The sequence below is a fragment of the Microcaecilia unicolor genome, chromosome 6, assembly GCF_901765095.1.
Source record: "Microcaecilia unicolor chromosome 6, aMicUni1.1, whole genome shotgun sequence".
In the NCBI taxonomy this organism is placed as follows: domain Eukaryota; kingdom Metazoa; phylum Chordata; class Amphibia; order Gymnophiona; family Siphonopidae; genus Microcaecilia; species Microcaecilia unicolor.
In genome coordinates this window covers 328,043,326-328,064,452 of record NC_044036.1, presented here as the reverse complement: position 1 = coordinate 328,064,452, position 21,127 = coordinate 328,043,326, and the positions used below count along the sequence as shown (strand labels likewise).

Below are 21,127 nucleotides of genomic sequence, written 5' to 3'. Positions count from 1 at the left end.
ATGAGGAGCCCATTTCCAGCTTCACCACCTCTTGCACTACACAACTGCCCCGTCTAGCCCAGAATCATCCAACACCTTCTCCACCCAGCCAAAACAAGCTTGAGCCACCAGACCCCTACAAATGGATGCTTGCAAGGTCAGTGCTGATAAAGCGAATGCTACATACCTGTAGAAGGTATTCTCCGAGGACAGCAGGCTGATTGTTCTCACTGATGGGTGACGTCCTCGGCAGCCCCTCCAATCGGAATCTTCCTAGCAAAGTCCTTTGCCAGTCCTCGCGCGCATGCGCGGCCGTCTTCCCGCCCGAAACCGGCTCGAGCCGGCCAGTCCAGTATGTAGCAAGACAATACACTTCAAGGGAAGACACAACTCCAAAGGGGAGGCGGGCGGGTTTGTGAGAACAATCAGCCTGCTGTCCTTGGAGAATACCTTCTACAGGTATGTAGCATTCGCTTTCTCCGAGGACAAGCAGGCTGCTTGTTCTCACTGATGGGGTATCCCTAGCCCCCAGGCTCACTCAAAACAACAACCAAAGTCAATTGGGCCTCGCAACGGCGAGGACATAACTGAGATTGACCTAAAAAATTTACCAACTAACTGAGAGTGCAGCCTGGAACAGAACAAACAGGGCCCTCGGGGGGTGGAGTTGGATCCTAAAGCCCAAACAGGTTCTGAAGAACTGACTGCCCGAACCGACTGTCGCGTCGGGTATCCTGCTGCAGGCAGTAATGAGATGTGAATGTGTGGACAGATGACCACGTCGCAGCTTTGCAAATTTCCTCCATGGTGGCTGACTTCAAGTGGGCTACCGACGCAGCCATGGCTCTAACATTATGAGCCGTGACATGACCCTCAAGAGCCAGCCCAGCCTGGGCGTAAGTGAAGGAAATGCAATCTGCTAGCCAATTGGATATGGTGCGTTTCCCTACAGCCACTCCCCTCTTGTTGGGATCAAAAGAAACAAACAATTGGGCGGACTGTCTGTGGGGCTGTGTCCGCTCCAGATAGAAGGCCAATGCTCTCTTGCAGTCCAATGTGTGCAGCTGACGTTCAGCAGGGCAGGAATGAGGACGGGGAAAAAATGTTGGCAAGACAATTGACTGGTTCAGATGGAACTCCGACACAACCTTCGGCAGAAACTTAGGGTGAGTGCGGAGGACTACTCTGTTATGATGAAATTTGGTGTAAGGGGCCTGGGCTACCAGGGCCTGAAGCTCACTGACTCTACGAGCTGAAGTAACTGCCACCAAGAAAATGACCTTCCAGGTCAAGTACTTCAGATGGCAGGAATTCAGTGGCTCAAAAGGAGGTTTCATCAGCTGGGTGAGAACGACATTGAGATCCCATGACACTGTAGGAGGCTTGACAGGGGGCTTTGACAAAAGCAAACCTCTCATGAAGCGAACAACTAAAGGCTGTCCTGAGATCGGCTTACCTTCCACACGGTAATGGTATGCACTGATTGCACTAAGGTGAACCCTTACAGAGTTGGTCTTGAGACCAGACTCAGACAAGTGCAGAAGGTATTCAAGCAGGGTCTGTGTAGGACAAGAGCGAGGATCTAGGGCCTTGCTGTCACACCAGACGGCAAACCTCCTCCATTGAAAGAAGTAACTCCTCTTAGTGGAATCTTTCCTGGAAGCAAGCAAGATGCGGGAGACACCCTCTGACAGACCCAAAGAGGCAAAGTCTACGCCCTCAACATCCAGGCCGTGAGAGCCAGAGACTGGAGGTTGGGATGCAGAAGCGCCCCCTCGTCCTGTGTGATGAGGGTCGGGAAACACTCCAATCTCCACGGTTCTTCGGAGGACAACTCCAGAAGAAGGGGGAACCAGATCTGACGCGGCCAAAAAGGAGCAATCAGAATCATGGTGCCTCGGTCTTGCTTGAGTTTCAACAAAGTCTTCCCCACCAGAGGTATGGGAGGATAAGCATACAGCAGACCCTCCCCCCAGTCCAGGAGGAAGGCATCCGATGCCAGCCTGCCGTGGGCCTGAAGCCTGGAACAGAACTGAGGGACTTTGTGGTTCACTCGAGATGCGAAGAGATCCACCAGGGGGGTGCCCCACGCCTGGAAGATCTGTCGCACTACTTTGGAACTGAGCGACCATTCGTGAGGTTGCATGATCCTGCTCAATCTGTCGGCCAGACTGTTTACGCCTGCCAGGTATGTGGCTTGGAGCACCATGCCATGCCGGCGAGCCCAGAGCCACATGCTGACGGCTTCCTGACACAGGGGGCGAGATCCGGTGCCCCCCTGCTTGTTGACATAGTACATGGCAACCTGGTTGTCTGTCTGAATTTGGATAATTTGGTGGGACAGCCGATCTCTGAAAGCCTTCAGAGCGTTCCAGATCGCGTTCCTGGAGGGACCAGCTTCCTTGGGTGTGAAGCCCATCGATATGAGCTCCCCATCCCAGGAGAGACGCATCCGTGGTCAGCACTTTTTGTGGCTGAGGAATTTGGAAAGGACGTCCCAGAGTCAAATTGGACCCGATTGTCCAATACAGGGATTCGAGAAAACTCGTGGACAGGTGGATCACGTCTTCTAGACCCCCAGCAGCCTGATACCACTGAGAGGCTAGGGTCCATTGAGTAGATCTCATGTGAAGACGGGCCATGGGAGTCACATGAACTGTGGAAGCCATGTGGCCCAGCAATCTCAACATCTGCCGAGCAGTGATCTGCTGGGACGCTCGCACCCGCGAGACGAGGGACAACAGGTTGTTGGCTCTCGCCTCTGGGAGATAGGCGCGAGCCGTCCGGGAATCCAGCAGAGCTCCTATGAATTCGAGTTTCTGCACTGGGAGAAGATGGGACTTTGGGTAATTTATCACAAACCCCAGTAGCTCCAGGAGGCGAATAGTCATCTGCATGGACTGCAGGGCTCCTGCCTCGGATGTGTTCTTCACCAGCCAATCGTCGAGATATGGGAACACATGCACCCCCAGCCTGCGAAGTGCCGCTGCTACCACAGCCAGGCACTTTGTGAACACCCTGGGCGCAGAGGCGAGCCCAAAGGGTAGCACACAGTACTGGAAGTGGCGTGTGCCCAGCTGAAATCGCAGATACTGTCTGTGAGCTGGCAGTATCGGGATGTGAGTGTAGGCATCCTTCAAGTCCAGAGAGCATAGCCAATCGTTTTGCTGAATCATGGGGAGGAGGGTGCCCAGGGAAAGCATCCTGAACTTTTCTTTTACGAGATATTTGTTCAGGGCCCTTAGGTCTAGGATGGGACGCATCCCCCCTGTTTTCTTTTCCACAAGGAAGTACCTGGAATAGAATCCCAGCCCTTCCTGCCCGGATGGCACGGGCTCGACCGCATTGGCGCTGAGAAGGGCGGAGAGTTCCTCTGCCAGTACCTGCTTGTGCTGGAAGCTGTAAGACTGAGCTCCCGGTGGACAATTTGGAGGTTTTGAGGCCAAATTGAGGGTGTATCCTTGCCGGACTATTTGCAGAACCCACTGATCGGAGGTTATGAGAGGCCACCTTTGGTGAAAAGCTATCAACCTCCCCCCCGACCGGCAGGTCGCCCGGCACTGACACTGGGATGTCGGCTATGCTCTGCTGGAGCCAGTCAAAAGCTCGCCCCTTGCTTTTGCTGGGGAGCCGCGGGGCCTTGCTGAGGCGCACGCTGCTGACGAGAGCGAGCGCGCTGGGGCTTAGCCTGGGCCGCAGGCTGTCGGGAAGGAGGATTGTACCTACGCTTACCAGAAGCATAGGGACCAGTCTTCCTTCCCCCGAAAAATCTTCTACCTGTAGAGGTAGATGCTGAAGGCTGCCGGCGGGAGAACTTGTCGAATGCGGTGTCCCGCTGGTGGAGAGACTCTACCACCTGCTCGACTTTTTCCCCAAAAATGTTGTCCGCACGGCAAGGCGAGTCCGCAATCCGCTGCTGGAGTCTATTCTCCAGGTCGGCGGCACGCAGCCATGAGAGCCTGCGCATCACCACACCTTGAGCAGCGGCCCTGGACGCAACATCAAAAGTGTCAAACTCCTCTGGCCAGGAATTTTCTGCACGCCTTCAGCTGCCTGACCACCTCCTGAAAAGGCTTGGCTTGCTCAGGGGGAAGAGCATCAACCAAGCCCGCCAACTGCCGCACATTGTTCCGCATGTGTATGCTCGTGTAGAGCTGGTAAGACTGGATCTTGGCCACGAGCATAGAAGAATGGTAGGCCTTCCTCCCAAAGGAGTCTAAGGTTCTAGGGTCTTTGCCCGGGGGCGCCGAAGCATGCTCCCTAGAACTCTTAGCCTTCTTTAGGCCCAAATCCACAACTCCAGAGTCATGAGGCAACTGAGTGCGCATCAGCTCTGGGTCCCCATGGATCCGGTACTGGGACTCGATCTTCTTGGGAATGTGGGGATTACTTAATGGCTTGGTCCAGTTCGCAAGCAATGTCTTTTTCAGGACATGGTGCAAGGGAACAGTGGACGCTTCCTTAGGTGGAGAAGGATAGTCCAGGAGCTCAAACATTTCAGCCCTGGGCTCGTCCTCCACAACCACCGGGAAGGGGATGGCCGTAGACATCTCCCGGACAAAGGAAGCAAAAGACAGACTCTCGGGAGGAGAAAGCTGCCTTTCAGGAGAGGGAGTGGGATCAGAAGGAAGACCCTCAGACTCCTCGTCAGAGAAATATCTGGGATCTTCTTCTTCTTCCCACGAGGCCTCACCCTCGGTGTCAGACACAAGTTCACGGACCTGCGTCTGCAACCGCGCCCGGCTCGACTCCGTGGAGCCACGTCCACGATGGGGGCGTCGAGAGGTAGACTCCCTCGCCCGCATCGGCGAAGCTCCCTCCGCCGACGTAGTCGGGGAGCCCTCCTGGGAGGTGGCCGCAGTCGGCACCGCACGCGGTACCGACGTCGGGGACCTCACCCCGGGCGATGGGCCAGCCGGCGCCATGCTCGACGGTACCGGAGGCGCAAGCACCGCCGGTACCGGAGGGGTAGGGCGCAACAGCTCTCCCAGAATCTCTGGGAGAACGGCCCGGAGGCTCTCGTTCAGAGCGGCTGCAGAGAAAGGCATGGAGGTCGATGCAGGCGTCGACGTCAGAACCTGTTCCGGGCGTGGAGGCTGTTCCGGGCTGTCCAGAGTGGAGCGCATCGACACCTCTTGAACAGAGGGTGAGCGGTCCTCTCGGTGCCGATGCCTGCTGGGTGCCGACTCCCTCGGCGACCCAGAGCTCTCGGTGCCGACGCGGGAAGGGGACCGGTGTCGATGCTTCTTCGACTTCTTCCGAAGCATGTCACCGGAGCTTCCCGGCACCGACGAGGAGGACGTAGAATCCATCCGTCGCTTCCTCGGGGCCGAGACCGAAGAGGGTCGATCTCGGGGGGGCTGTACCGCAGGAGCCCTCAGGGTAGGAGGAGACCCACCCGAGGGCTCACCGCCACCAGCAGGGGAAAGGACAGCCCTTACCTGCACTCCACTCGATACACCACCGTCCGACGACATCAGGAGACGAGGTCCCGGTACCACCGACGTCGATGCAGCTATCCGATGTCTCGGTGCCGATGCAGAGGGCCGATGCCTCGATGCACTCGATGCACTGGCAGCCAAGGATGAAGGTCTGGACGCTGATGACGTCGATGCACACGATGACCCCGGTGCCGATGCCGACGAAGCGCCCGAGAACAAAACGTTCCACTGGGCCAATCTCGCTACTTGAGTCCGCCTTTGTAACAGGGAACACAGACTACAGTTCTGGGGACGGTGCTCGGCCCCCAGACACTGAAGACACGAAGAGTGCCTATCAGTGAGCGAGATTACCCGGGCGCACTGGGTGCACTTCTTGAAGCCGCTGGAAGGCTTCGATGTCATGGGCGGAAAAATCACGCCGGCGAAGTCAAAATCCGAAATGACGAATTTGGAGCACCAAAACTTTAAGGGAGAAAAAATCTCGACCGAGGCCGAAAAGAGGCCTACCCCGACGACGAAAGAAAACTTACCGGGGCAAAACTGGAAATACGGGAAGGGGAAAATGAAACCCAAGGGGGTTTTCGGAGCACTTCCCGACAGATATAGAAACTTTTCCGAAGAAAAACACGTCAATAAAACACGGACGCGCGAGGTCGACTCTCCGGGGCTCGACACGACAAAAAACACAGCCGTACCGAGTGCGGACGAAAGAAGACTGGCTGGCTCGAGCCGGTTTCGGGCGGGAAGACGGCCGCGCATGCGCGGTGCGCGCGAGGACTGGCAAAGGACTTTGCTAGGAAGATTCCGATTGGAGGGGCTGCCGAGGACGTCACCCATCAGTGAGAACAAGCAGCCTGCTTGTCCTCGGAGAAATCAAAACTACACTTAAGAAAGATTTCATCTTCCTATCCTGGGAGTCATGAAGGGCTACACCACCATCTACTGGGATTGTAGTCTTTTTAGTCACTGCCGTCACCATCGCATTCACAGTGGGAGGCTTCAGGGATTCCCTATCCTCCTGTGGAATCGGATAAAGCCTAGCCACGGCACTAGATACCTTACACGGTGCATCCATAGAATTCCACTCTGCCAGAATCATGTCCCAAAGATCCTTATTCAAAGGAAAAGACCAGGGTAGATGCCGAATCCCCTTTACCAGAGGATCCACCTGCTTAGCATGACCCACAGGAGTCTCAGTGGGCTCAAATTTAAGAGAAGATATCTGGTCAATAAGCTCAGCCCTATGAAAAATTGACCACAGAACAATCCTCCCGGGGGCATCAAGGCTTCCCCTTCCTGCTCCTGGATCACCAAATCTTCAACCTCTAAATCACCGAGACCCTCCTCCAAAAAATGAAGCGAAGTCTATGCCACATCCTCAGCCCAGTCCACCTGAGGCCATTCTGCCACCACCGGATCAGCGCCTAAATCAAAAGCATCTCCCAGGACCGGGCCACCAGCTTTCCAGGCCTTAAACAATGACCAGACAAATTCAGAAGGGAACTCCATCCTCCCCTAAGCACTCAACTGCCAAAGCGTGGCATGGAAGAAAGGCCTCATGAATGAGCTGCAGCGGCCCCAAAGCAAGGGAGAAATCCAAGATGGTGGCAGTTCCCGCTGAAACCAGGACCGTTGCTGAAGAGCCTGCCTGCACCAAAGACTCAGCCCCAACAGACTCAGAACAGCCCTGCTCTACAGCCAACTCTGGTGACATGGCTGACGAAGACTTCAGCTCTCCACAGAGTTGACACTGTGCTCCGGCTGCCTCTACTCCTCATCACACACACGAGTAGCACTATGATAGTTTGGTCGTACACGTGACCATGGAGCCCCGAAGAGGAGGAGGGGGAGGGTCCCAGCCACCCAGGTGTAACACCCCAAGGGGAATACGGGGCTCCACAGGAACCACACCCCCAAAATCACACAGAGGCACCAAAGATAGAGGGATCTTTTTGTCTTTTTCTGAAAGAGAAGAAAAGTCAAAGAAAGCCAAGGCACCCAAAAGTTCCCCTCTGGACCTACCAGACCGGTCAAGCTGTTTAGACTGCACATCTACCCTCTACTTGAGACTGAGAAATACTGACTGGTTTGGGATCTGCACTGGTAGATATACAATATTCAAAGTCAGATGTTCTCAGTCTCCCTCTGCTGGTAGGCATGATCAGGATGGTTGCTGAGGAACACCCTACATATTTAATTGTTGCTAATAATGATGTAAGGGAAATACAATGGTGGTGGACTGCAAGGGTGGAAGAGAGGCTGAGATGCAACATTTTCATTTGAGGTTAATGACATAGGAAGGGACCAGTTATAGAGATTACAAGTACCCAACTTCCTGGTTCTCAACTCTCCTCAATTTGCAGCACACATGGTTGTTAAGAAAAGCACAAGCATGCTGTCAAATTTTCAGTGGCACACCTCCCAGCAGTTAGTGACACACCAGTGTGTCCCAACACACTGGTTGAGAACCACTGGCCTAAAGGAAAGAAAAATTAGCAGGTAAGACCTAATTTCTCCTTCCTTATCAGCCCTCAAAACTGGCCCAGATGCTTGGGAAATACCAAAGCAGCAAAACTAAGGGTGGGGACCCTTGGGAGGCCAGAAGTCAACATTCCAGCTCTAAAGGCAGTAACATAGTAACATAGTAGATGAAGGCAGAAAAAGACCTGCACGGTCCATCCAGTCTGCCCAACAAGTACCCTGCCTTGTTTGAACATCAAAATAATGCTCCAAGAAACAGTGCAAGGACCACAATACCACTGCTCGACAGATATCCTGCCGTGGAATGAGACTGCTCCCTGCCCAGAATGCTGCCATCCCACTTATGGAATGTGCTTTGAGAGACTGCGGTACTAAGATGACCCTTAAGGATATAAACCAATGCGACAGCCTCTTCAAGCCACTGGGCTATGGTCACCTTAGAAGCTACTGCCCCTTTGTTTTGACAACTGAAGAACCCAAACAACCAATCCAAATGCCAAACTTTGTTTTATTTCTTCTGTACACTTGAAATACTGTGGCAAAACTCCATGTCACTTCCAAGCACAAGACTGCCATATGGGGCAGACTGAAGGTCCATCAAGTCCAGTATCCTGTTTCCAACAGTGGCAAATCCAGGTCACAAGTACCTGGCAAGATCCCAGAACAGTAAAACAGATTTTATGCTGCTTATCCTAGAAATAAGCAGTGAATTTTCCAAAGTCCATCTTAATAATGGCTTATGGACTTTTAAGAAATTACCCAAGCTTTCTTTAAACCCTGCTAAGCTAACTGCTTTTACAATATTCACTGGCAACGAATTTCAGAGTTTAATTATATAAGTGAAGAAATATTTTCTCCGGTTTGAAATGTACTACTACTTAGTAGCTTCATTGCATGTCCCCTAGTCCACTTGGAGACAAATAATACTGAACATTACAGGCTGCACGATACCCCTTAAGAAGAAAGTCACAAGAACTATTTTTCTTCTTCGTCTCCATCCACTGGTCCGCTGGTTGACGGACATAACCCAATGGTCCTGGACTGGTCTGGTATGGATGCTAAGGAAATTGTCTTTATTTTAGGACTGTCCTCATTTGCTAGTCAAACATTTATACTTGATTAGTTCACTGCCAGAGTTCAAGGCAATCTATATAAATCATAAATACAATACTACAATGAAATATGACTGTGACTAGTGTGTTTAATACTGATAACACAAAGTAAACAGTTAAATAGGCTTAAAAATGGAGAAAGTGAAAACACAGAAATTAGACCAGTGACAATGGACTTCAAGACTGAAAATAACTAAATAAGCTTGCAACAAGGAAAGCATTCTGTTGTATTAAAGCAATAAAAATGTTTTCATACCAGTAACTTTTTTAACCACTTACCTGGTGGGATACCTGGCATCAATGGAGGTAATCCTGCACTATGAGGCATCATTCCACTCATTGGCATCATCCTATTTACAAAATAAAAGATTAGGATTCTATGATTAAGACAAAAAACCAAGCATTCAAGAGTCCTGAAAATGAACTTCATTATTAATGCCTGAACGTATCAATGCAAAGTAAAAAAAAAAAAAAAAAGTTTATTAGACAGGAAGCAGTGTCTAATGGTGAAGGCGGTTAGCTTAGCAGAGTTTTTTTTAAAAGGGCTAGACAGTTTCCTAAAGGACAAGTCCATAAACCACTACTAAATGGACTTGGAAAAATCCACAATTCCAGAAATAACATGTATAGAATGTTTGTACGTTTGGGAAGCTTGCCAGGTGCCCTTGGCCTGGATTGGCCGCTGTCGTGGACAGGATGCTGGGCTCGATGAACCCTTGGTCTTTTCCCAGTGTGGCATTACTTATGTACTTTCCTCAGAGTGGCCACTACTGTCCTGGAGTCCCCACTCTAGACTCTCAGCTACCTCTCCAAATGCTCCGAAAGGACTGTCCTCTGAAAAAAACAAAAAAAAAACCAAAGCACCTCTGCTAGTTCTGCTCGGTCTAAGGCACTTGTCCTCCCTGAAAAGACTTGTAACTGTTGCACCTTTACCTGCTGCTCTAGGTTTATCCTCCAGCAAGTGTGGTACCTTGGCTTCCCTAAGCTTTTAATCAACTTGTCCAAATATTCACCAAACAATAACTTTTCCTAAATAGGAAGTTTGCTCAACTTTGCTGTGGACACTACATCTGCCAATTGCACAACCACACAACCATATGCCGCCATCATTAGCATGCCTTATCAAATCATAATAGGCATTCACCATGAAGGTGGCCTCCATCTCAGTCTTACTCATTTCCTGGTCCCCTTGAAAGGACTCTGAGACTGGTCTGTTGGAAGATATATTTGGTATACCAAAAACATAACCTCACCATACAGCCTCTGCAGAACACTACTACTACTACTAAGCATTTCTATAGCGCTACAAGGCATACGCACCTCCTGCAGCCAAAACACTGCCTCTGATTATTTGCTTTAGAAGCGCTTCAATGCAGCACCTCCCTCAACCAGGATAGTTGTCTTCAGCACAGCCGAGATCACAACATCCACCTTCAGAAGCATGAGAGATTCCCTATCCTCTACCAGAATGGGGTAAAGCCAAATCATAGACCAACTAGCTTTGAACCCCAAATCTAGGGTGTTCCACTCAGCTGATCATATCACAAACCATTTGATGTACGGCAAACGACCTGGTTAGCTTCCTGATAGCAAACAAAAAGCGAGGATACATACCTGGAACAGATATTCTCAGAGGACAGCAGGCTTCTTATTCTCACAAGCGGGGTCGACATCGTTTCATGTTGCCGGGCCCAGCAAATTTGCCATAGAAAAAACTAGAGCTTTTATGAGCGTGAGCTGTGCTTCAGAGTGTGTGCCTTCTTGCCTGCCGCGTGAACGTGCCTGCCTTAGTTTAATACAGAAGCAAAAAACACAATAAAAACATGCAAATAGACAACTCCAAGTGGAGATGGGTGGGATTGTGAGAATAAAAAGCCTGCTGTCCTCTGAGAATACCTGCTACAGGTAAGTATCTTCGCTTTCTCTGAGGACAAGCAGGCTTGCTTATTCTCACAAGTGGGGAATCTCTAGCATCCAGGCTCACCCAAAACAACAAACACTGGTCAACTGTGCCTCGCAACAGTGAGGACTTAATGCAAATTAACCTGAAACTATATACAAACTAGATGAAAGTGCAGCCTGCCAAAGATCTGCCATCACAGATCCTGCAGCCCGGGATCTAATGAAGAAGCCAGTAGTAGGAAAGGTGTCAGGAGCAGTAAAAAAAACACCAGGCGTGCAATGAGAGCAGACCCGAACGGCGCACCAGCAAAGCAGGAAAAATTTGTTTACCTTAAAAGAAGCAACAGAGCCAAAACCCGCTAGTTCATGCTTAAAGTTTAAAGGCACCCGTTATTCATTGTAACTTTGGCCCTTAGGTAGCCTTTTTTTTTTTTTTTTTTAAGGCAGGAGAGCACACCACCAGAGCCAATAAAGAGTGTAGTCCACTAACAATAATTGCACTGCTCTCCCTCCCAGGAAAAGGAACTTGAACTCTTCGTTCGTACAGATAAATAATTATTCTGTTAAAGAAAGAGCAGACCTAACAGCTGCTGATTGTAAGGCACTCAAGGCTCCAGTACTGGGAAAGTAGCTGAGGTACAAAGCTACCACAAACAGAGAGCAGCACAGGGGGAGGGACCCGACTAACAGGTGTGACACCCCAAGGGGAATAGTGGGCCCCACCAGACTCAAACCCCCAAAGCACCAACTTTTTTTTTTTTTTTAAACACATGTACAGGGTACTGAAATAACAGAGAATATCAAATCAAAATGAAAATTTCCCTTTTATCATCGGTAAAGCTACCTCATCAGACTATTGAAGATTGCACAGGCCGTACTTCTACCTCTGCTGAGAAATACTGGCTAGTGGGGGTGCTGCACAGGTTATATATACAGTATCCAAAGCTCAGTGTTTTCTCAGTCTCCCTCTGCTAGTAGGAGTACATAACCCACGCGTCTTGACCGATCTTTTTTTTTTTTTCTTATTTTAAACTTACTGCACTCCAGCTTCATCGCATGCCCCCTTGTCCTAGTATTATTGGAAAGCGTAAACAGATGCTCCATATCTATCTTTTCCACTCCACTCATTTTATATACCTCTATCATATCACCCCTCAGCCGCCTTTTCTCCAAGCTGAAGAGCCCCAGCCGCTTTAGCCTTTTCTCATAGGAAAGTCGTCCCACCCCCTTAATCATCTTTATCGCCTTTCTCTGCACCTTTTCCAATTCCACTATATCTTTTTTGATGTGCTAATAAACTCAGGAGGCTCTATACACTCCCCTATCGACTGTGTCAGTTCTAAGTATGGTGGTCCCTTTACCTAGAGGTTCATGCTCAAAATGGTGCCATTTCCAACCACAGACTGAGGCACGTCCACCTCTGCAGACTGGCTTATGCTGTTTCCTTTTCTAGTCACTGGCGCCTGCTCCTCTGACAAGTTGAGGCATCTAGCACTTGAGCAGTCAAGATAGGGGAATTCAGGTCTCTTGAAGATGCATACCATAGATCTTCCCCAGAGACATCTGTGTGTAACTTCCAAATGTCCTCCCCCAAGGCTCATCCCGGTCTGGAATGTACCCCTCCTGGAGCCACCAAAGCCACTAAATCTGTCTTCCAGGGCTTACCCGTCAGCTACATGCCTCCTTTTAGTCAAAGGCCCATCCACCTGCTGGATCCCAGGGGCACCTGCCTGTACAGGCAGCAGCAAACCTTTGAGCAAAAGGTCTAATGGAGCAGCAGGACAAACTCCAGAGAAAAGACTCCTCCAAAGTTCCTGAATCTTGCCGAGTGTGCACAGGAAGTTCAGACAAATGCTTAACAGATGGGACCGAATTGAAAATGACAGATGCTCCCACGCAAAAGTCTTCCCTCGTATTCTGCAAGCCCGACTCTTCTGCTGTGCCCTGCTACTCCAGCGATACCACTGCTGACTTAGAAGCGCTGCCAGAAGGCCCTGGGGAAGTCACACCTGCTCTGTTTCTGCACATAAGCAGCAGAGGCCACTTGAAGGAAACAAAAGGCAGCAAGCTCCACAGGCTGCACCTTATTGGCTGGAGCCAATATATCTGCCAGCTGGGCCCCTGTGCAGTGCCCAGTAGCTCAGAGCTTCCCACTGCCACATCCCAACTGCATCCCCCACATGACCTCTGTACTGAAGGTCAGACTGATCCAGCACTTTATTCCTCCACTATTCATATATTTACTTATTTTTTAAACTTCGTTCCTGGGGTGAACTGGCAGAGGAGGCAGACGCATAGACCTGGACAGAGGATTTAGGGGCGTGAAGGGAGACCCAAAGATTCAGTGTGTGCACCTCCAAACTACTGCAAAAGCCAGATACAACTTACATAGCCCGAGGACCACTACTACTAATTTCTATAGCACTACTAGATGTACGCAGTGCTGTACACTTGAACATGAAGAGACAATCCCTGCTTGACAGAGCTTACAATCTAATTAGGACAAACAAGAGATAAGGGAATATTAAAGTGAGGATGATAAAATAAGGGTCCTGAACAAGTGAATAAGGGTTAGGAATTTAAAGCAGCATCAAAAAGGTAGGCTTTTAGCTTAGATTTGAAGACGGCCAGAGATGGAGCTTGACGTACTGGCTCAGGAAGTCTATTCCAGGCATATGGTGCAGTAAGATAAAAGGAACGGAGTCTGGAGTTAGCGGTGGAGGAGAAGGGTGCAGATAAGAGTTTTACCCAGTGAACAGAGTTCCCATGGAGGAATGTAAGGAGAGATGAGAGTGGAGAGGTACTGAGGAACTGCAGAGTGAATGCACTTATAGGTCAATAAGAGGAGTTTGAACTGTATGCAGAAATGGATAGGAAGCCAGTGAAGTGATTTGAGGAGAGGGCTAATATGAGCATAACGACACTTGCGGAATATTAGTCGTGCAGCAGAATTTTTAACAGATTGAAGAGGAGAGAGATGGCTAAGTGGGAGACCTGTGAGAAGCAAGTTGCAATAGTCTAAGCAAGAAGTGAAGAGTGTGGATGAGGGTTCTGGTAGTGTGCTCAGAAAGATAAGGGCAAATTTTGGTGATATTAGAGAGAAAGAAAACGACAGGTTTTAGCAGTCTGCTAAACATGTGCAGAGAAGGAGAGGGAGGAGTCGAAGATGACCCCAAGGTTACGAGCTGAGACAGGAAGGATGAGAGTGTTATCCACAGAAATAGAGAATGGGGGAGGAGGAGAGATTGGTTTAGGAGGAAAGAAAAGAAGCTCAGTCTTGGTCATGTTTAGTTTCAGATGGCTCTGAGACATCCAGGCAGCAATGTCAGACAGGAAGGCAGATAATTTGGCCTGGATTTCCTCTGAGATTTCTGGTGTGGAGAGGTAGATCTGGGAGTCATCAGCGTAAAGACACTGAAAACCATGGGATGAGATCAGAGTACCAAGGGAAGAAGTAAAGATGGAGAAAAGAAGAGGTCTCAGGACAGATCCCTGAGGTACACCAACTGACAGTGGGATAGAAGTAGAGGAGGATCCACTAGAGTATACACTAAAGGTACGCTAGGAGAGGTAAGAAGAAAACAGGGAAAGAACAGAGTCCTGAAATCCAAGTGAGGACAGCCTATCAAGGAGTAGGCTGTGATCAACAGTGTCAAAAGCAGCAGATAGATCGAGAAGGATGAGGATAGAATATAGACCTTTGGATCTGGCCAGGAACAGATCATTGGAGACTTTAGCAAGCGCTGTTTCAGTTGAATGAAAGGGGCGAAAGCCAGATTGAAGTGGATCAAGAATAGCTTGAGATGAAAGAAAGTAAAGGCAACGACGGCGAACAGCATGTTCAAGTATCTTGGATAGGAAAGGAAGGAGGGAGATGGGGGCGACAGTTGGAAGGACAGGTAGGGTTCAATGAAGGTTTTTTAAGGAGTGGTGTGACTATGGCATGTTTGAAGGCATCAGCAACAGTCACAGTGGACAGTGAAAGATTGAGGATATGACAGATAAAAGGGATGACAGTAGGAGAGATAGTGTTCAGTAGATGGGTGGGAATAGGATCAGAGGAACAAGTAGTTAGTTTCGAGGAGGAAATAAGATGTGTAGTTTCCTCTTCAGTGATTTCAGAAAAGGAAGAAAAGGAGGCAGGGGTTGGAGGGTTGAGAGAATGGACTAAGGGAAGGAGAGGTGGAGATGACCTGGCTGAGAATTCAAGTTTAATCTTGTGAACCTTATCATGAATGTAGTCAGCCAGAGTCTGGAGGGAAAGTAAGGAGAAATTAGATCTTACCTGCTAATTTGCTTTCCTTTAGTCCCTCCGGACCAGGATTGGACTGATGGGTTGTGCTCGCCTACCAGCAGGTGGAGACTGAGAAAAAACTGACTCTAGAGAGCCAATAGGAGCCCTGGCCATGTGACCTTAGCCTCAGTATTTGAATAACAAAGCAGGAAAGAAAGATTCTGTGCCGTATGGAATCCTAGCAGCCACAAAGCACTCGGCAATGCCAAGTATCAGAGCTCACCAGCAACTCTCACCAGAGAAGTGGTATGGCCCGATATGTATTACAGCTCACCAGCAACACTCACCAGAGAAGTGGTATGGCTCACTTGTACTATAGCTCACCAGCAACTCTCACCAGTGAAGCGATATGGCTCACATGTAATATAGCTCACCAGCTACTCTCCCCAGAGAAGTGGTATGGCTCACGTATAATATAGCTCACCCGCAACTCTCACTAGAGAAGTGGTATGGCTCACTTGTCTTATAGCTCACCAGCAACTCTCACCAGAGAAGTGGTATGGCCCACTTAAGATTTTATATATATTCCATCAACTGAGCTTACCAGCAACTCTCACCAGAAAAGTGGTAAATCATATTTAAGGTTTTATAGATATTCCAGCAACTGAGCTCAGCCACAACTCTCACCAGAGAAGTGGTATGGCGTATTTAAGGTTTTATAGATAGATTCCAACAATTGAGCTCACCAGCAACCACCAGAGAAGTGGTATAGACCACGTAAAGTTCTGTATATATATAGTATTGTTCCACGAATCGTAAAGGAATGAATACACTTCCTACTGAATACACTTCCTACTTAATAAAAGAAGCTAAAGAGTAGAGAGAACATGGGAGGGGCCTGGTCCGGTCCGGAGGGACTAAAGGAAAGCAAATTAGCAGGTAAGATCTAATTTCTCCTTCCTTAGCATCCCTCCGGACCGGACCAGGATTGGACTGATGGGAAGTACCAAAGCAGTAATCTGAAGGGAGGGACCCTATGAAAACTGCAGAGAAATGTTCATGCTGCATAGTCCACCTGGCGACAACTAACATGTAGTGTGTCCCAATGAGCAAAATAAAATGAAACTAGGACTAAGTTGCCAACTTACCAATGTGCACCGAGAGCACCAAAAATCGCCGTAGTAAGAATAGAGCCCGCTTCTGAAGTTGTGGAATATGTTGTAATACGCTGTGGAACTGCCCTCTCAGCCAGAAGAGAAATAGACATTCTCATTTCCTTGATCCTTCGCGATATAGCGGGTTAGAAACAATGAAAAACTTTTACGCCTACTGGCTAGAAGGACAAAACCAATAAGAAAAAACCGATTGGGAAAGGTGAAAACTTTAAACTACAGCAGACCAAAAAGAAGTTACCAACCGTAGAAGTATTCCACCCATAGATCTACTTGCTGCAATGGCTACTAGGAAACACTGCTTGAAGAGGAAAACTTTATAGAAAAAGTTATGGCTACTAGAAAACAGAACTTTAAGAGTCTGTTCACCTAGTTCACCTAGCTGATGGACGAAGCGGGGGGTACAGGTGCAGGACTCCTTTAAGAAACCGCTTTGACAGTGGATGCTGCATAAGCGTGCGGTTGTCAACAGTATCATGCATCACTGATAGAGCTGCCAAATGAACTCTAATGGATGAGTAAGACAGACAAGATTTCGCAAGATGCAGAAGATATTCCAAAACATGCAAAATGGATACTGTTTGTGGAATGAAGTGGCGAGAGGAGCACCACAGAGTGAACCGTCGCCACTTTGATTCATAGGACTTTAATGTAGATTTCTGTCTGGAAGCAATTAAAACTTGAAGTACTTCCTGCGAAAATATCAAAGATGTTGCGGACCCAGTAACCACGCCATAAGTTTGAGTGACTGGGGGTCCGGATGTAGAAGGGTGCCTTGGTTCTGCGTAAACACCTAGTGAGATGACGGAAGAAACGCATAAAGAAGGTTGAAAAACCCCTGCTGGACGTTGGCATCTGTCCCTGTCTCCGTCAAGACTGTTGCTGAACGGAAGAAGCAAGAAATGTTCGTGAGCCTGAAGGCAAAAAAAGATAGCCCTGAAGTGTCGCAGTGAGGAAGTAAGGCTGAAAAAATGAGAGTCCATTCACCTAAATGCAGGGTGACACAACTAAGAAAAAATGAGTACAAACTCAAGAGTATACTCTTAACTCCTCCTTGGCGGATGACCTAACCCATTGCCATGGCAAGGACCAACATAGCTCTCTCCGCCTTGTCAGTAGGGAAAACAAAATTCACCCGAAGGTAAACGAATTGCTGAGGTCCCCCAGAAAAAAAATATATACAAACAAGCTTCTGCCAAAAAGTGTACTGCACGAAGCATCCCAATGCCAGAACTAAGGTTCTTGAGATAACTAGATGACACTTAAATAGCGCGATTGATGACCCTGAGATTCGCAATAGGATGAAGGAAAATTCCTTCTTGGGCATTAGAAAGTAAAATTGCATTCTGCAGAATAGAGCGAGGAAATGGCCGAAGGCCCAAGGTCACCAAGAAAAATATAAACTGGGATGTTTGCAGAGGAGACAAAAGACTGTGCGCCAACCTGACTAAACAAAGAGAAAATCAGAGATATCTGATGAGAGATCAAATGAGAGATCAAATGAGAGGCCTGGCTACAATCACCACCCAACCTAGAGACTGTAAGAAATGCAACACCCGGTGCGTGACCTGAGAACTCTGCTGATAAGACTTTCTCCAATTAGGTAGTCGTCTAGGTAAGAATAAAATGACCCTAAGAGCGCAATGAACATCCTCTTAGATCTATAAAAGAACGGAAGAGAGAGTACTGCTGAAAATGACCGGTTAATGCATAAGCAAAAAACTAGCCATTCTCTGGATCCTGAGGAGAAGAAGAAGGGTGACCAAGGACACCAGTTAAATAGGGCTACAAACTCCAACCCTATCTCTATGGCGTTCCATAGTTGGGTAAGTTCTGAATATAGATGCTATGGTAGTACGCTCCGGACAGAAAAGAATTGTCCCAGTATGAACGTAATTTCTTAATCCACATACCAGTAATCCACGTACCACGGTCATGCGTCCTCCCTCACTGAGATGTAGATTGTAAGCTCCTTTGAGCAGAGAACGTCCTTCTTTGTTAATTTGTACAGCGCTGCGTAACCCTAGTAGCGCTCTAGAAATGTTAAGTAGTAGTAGTAGTACCAGACTCACACCCAATAGATATGAATGTTGAGCTTGTTTCAGGTTAAAACACCGAACCTAGGCCCAGGGTCCCCGGTGTTCCTAGTGGTGAACAGCCATGGCAAATATTGTATGCGTTAGTTTGCAGAATTACTGCAAAGCTTTGCTTTTGGAGCAGAGATTTCTGTTCGATACTCTCGTGAGAGGTTTTTTTTTTTTTTTTTTTTTCTCTAATGCTGTTCTGGCTGTAGAAAGGTGGACATTTGAGCTTCCCCAGAATGGCAAAACTTATGTACCTATGCCCATTAGATATGAATGCTGGACTTGATGGACTTTAGGCCTTACCCAGCATAACCATACTTATGTACCTATGGCATAAATACACAGGAAGTGAGTGAATCCCCTTCCAATTGAAAGAACACTCATTTTCATTCTATGCGCCTTCACTCCAAAGGACAAACTTGGAAATTACCTGTAACGAAAAAAGTGAAGTTGTGCCACAGCCACTTGGTGAAGGCAGTGTAGACAAGACTGTATCTGAATTCAAGAAAGCTTGATATAACATCAGGTCTCTAAGGAAGAGGAAGAGATAGCAGATGGTATGTATAGGCATACTGGACCAAACCAGGATGTTTATAATCTGCCAATGCTGAACTGATAGAGTAGAGACAAACACGAGTAGATGGTTTGAGGACCGTCCACTATCTTTAAGTGAAAGGATGACTTTATTCTCTAAGTGACCATATGTCCCGTAAAAACCAGAAGAAAGCTAAAATGAAATATGAGAGGCTTCAAGGCAGTTGGAAAAGAAGGGAAGACATGAATAAAGCATGCCTGCTAAGGCAGCTGAGTGATTGGGAGCTTGGTAGACAGGACTGTCCCTCAGAGAATATGAAAGAGCTGATATATCCCCATGGCATCTGAACAATATACTGTATGCCTCTAGAGAAGGCTTCTTAAAGTCGGAAAAAGAAAACACTGTATAACACTACAGCCATTGAGAGTGATTGTCTGTTAAGTTCTTAAAACACTATATAACATCATAGGCATGGAGTAAAATGCTTGAAAGGAACTAAGATATTATGGTCAGAATTGCAAAGTACCAATCAATTGACTCTTAGACAATGTAGTCCTATTCACCAGGGAATGAGAAAGACAGAAATTTACTCTATGCCTATAGAGAAAGTTTCTAAAGTTCTTAAAACACTGTATAATACTACAGCTATTGAGGAAAATGCTTGAAATGAATTATGATATTCTGATAAGATGTAGATTTTCCACCAGGCAATGAAAAATGACCGAGCACCAGAAAAAACTAGTGTTAACAGCCCCATGATACATAGAAATTTAAAAGAAGAAAAGCTTGTTATATATCTATATATGAAAGGAGCCCCCTTTCAACCAAATATTGCCCGCTGATGTGAAGAGCATTTTAGAATACGCCGTTCAGCACATACAAAAGTGTACACATCTTGGAGCCGAACTGCTCTATGAACTGCAGCCTTACCTTCAGCAGAGAGATCCCCGACTGATAAGATGGAGGGAGAAACAAAATGGCCGCCGTTCGCGCCACTGGCCCTGTGGCGATCGACAGCGCGCCCGACACCTCCGAACAAGCGGAGCCCAGTGGAACGGCGAAAAAACAACAGCCGGCGAAAAAGGCCCCGAAAAAACCGGAGGCAGCACCGGACCCGAAGAAACCTAGAAGGGAGAGCAAAATTTACAAGTTCCGGCTGCGTGAACTGCGCGACGCTGACCGACAGCAGCTGTTTGAACTTTTAAGCCATATCGGAAAAAACAGGTGGCCGCGCTTACGCGGTTCGCACCTTTCTTTTTTTTTTTTTTTTCCATTTGTTTAAACTGCCGCCGCCAAAACGCAAGAAAATGGAGGAAATTAAATCTGACGAGAAAAATCGCTGTTTAAAGTCTCAGACACTGAATTATTTTCTTCTTTTTTTTTTTTTTTATAACCCCTCAATTATAATAAAACACTGGAGCTGCCTGCTCGTTAGAAGTCTGGGGAAAGAAAGGCTGCTTCTTTGAATTTCCTTTTATTTGATTTAATTCTTTTAAAGCAGCTGCCTGTTAAAAGTGGCTGCCTCTCCCAAAGACGGTACACCTTTCCAGAGAAAGGGACGGCCCTTCCCTGCTAAGCCAGGGAGATGGGGAGGAAGGGGGGTGGACTCGAGACACCCGAGTTTAACACCCCCGAGGCTGTCAAAGAAAGAAGAGAAAGGAAACCCTGTCAAGCCTCTAAATAAGATTGCAGGCACAGAAGAATTATCACAAATATCTGTAATATCTAAAGAGAAAAGGAGAGAGACTAATGGGCTCACTTCCTACCTGCTGGGAGACTGAGAAAATACAGAGGCTAAGGTCACATGGCCAGGGCTCCTATTGGCTCTCTAGAGTCAGTTTTTTCTCAGTCTCCACCTGCTGGTAGGCGAGCACAACCCATCAGTCCAATCCTGGTCCGGTCCGGAGGGATGCTAAGGAAAGGGGGGTTGGAGGTGAAGGCACTTTGAAGAGAGAGTTCAGTGTGGCAAAGAGACATTGAGGGTTTGAGCCAAGAGAATTTGTCAACTGGATGTAATAGTACTGTTTGGCAAGTAAAAGAGCAGACGAAGGAGGTCAGCAAGAATTTGAAATGTATGAAGTCAGCATGGGCACGGGATTTCAGCAAAAGCGGCAGAGAGGGCACAGGAACGTAGGTAACGGATTCTAGAGGTCAACCAAGGCTGGGGTTTGCTACGTTTTACAGAAC

General features: G+C 48.0%; 1 protein-coding gene across 3 annotated transcripts in view; it reads right to left on the bottom strand.

The window, feature by feature from the left end:
• Positions 1–21,127, bottom strand: part of ZNF207 (zinc finger protein 207) — a 60,084-nt gene that overhangs the window by 21,838 nt on the left and 17,119 nt on the right. For all 3 annotated transcript variants that reach the window (XM_030208410.1, XM_030208411.1, XM_030208412.1), the window contains exon 6: positions 9,293–9,363. In XM_030208410.1, the coding sequence (XP_030064270.1) occupies positions 9,293–9,363 (71 nt within the window). The remainder of the gene's footprint in view (positions 1–9,292; positions 9,364–21,127) is intronic.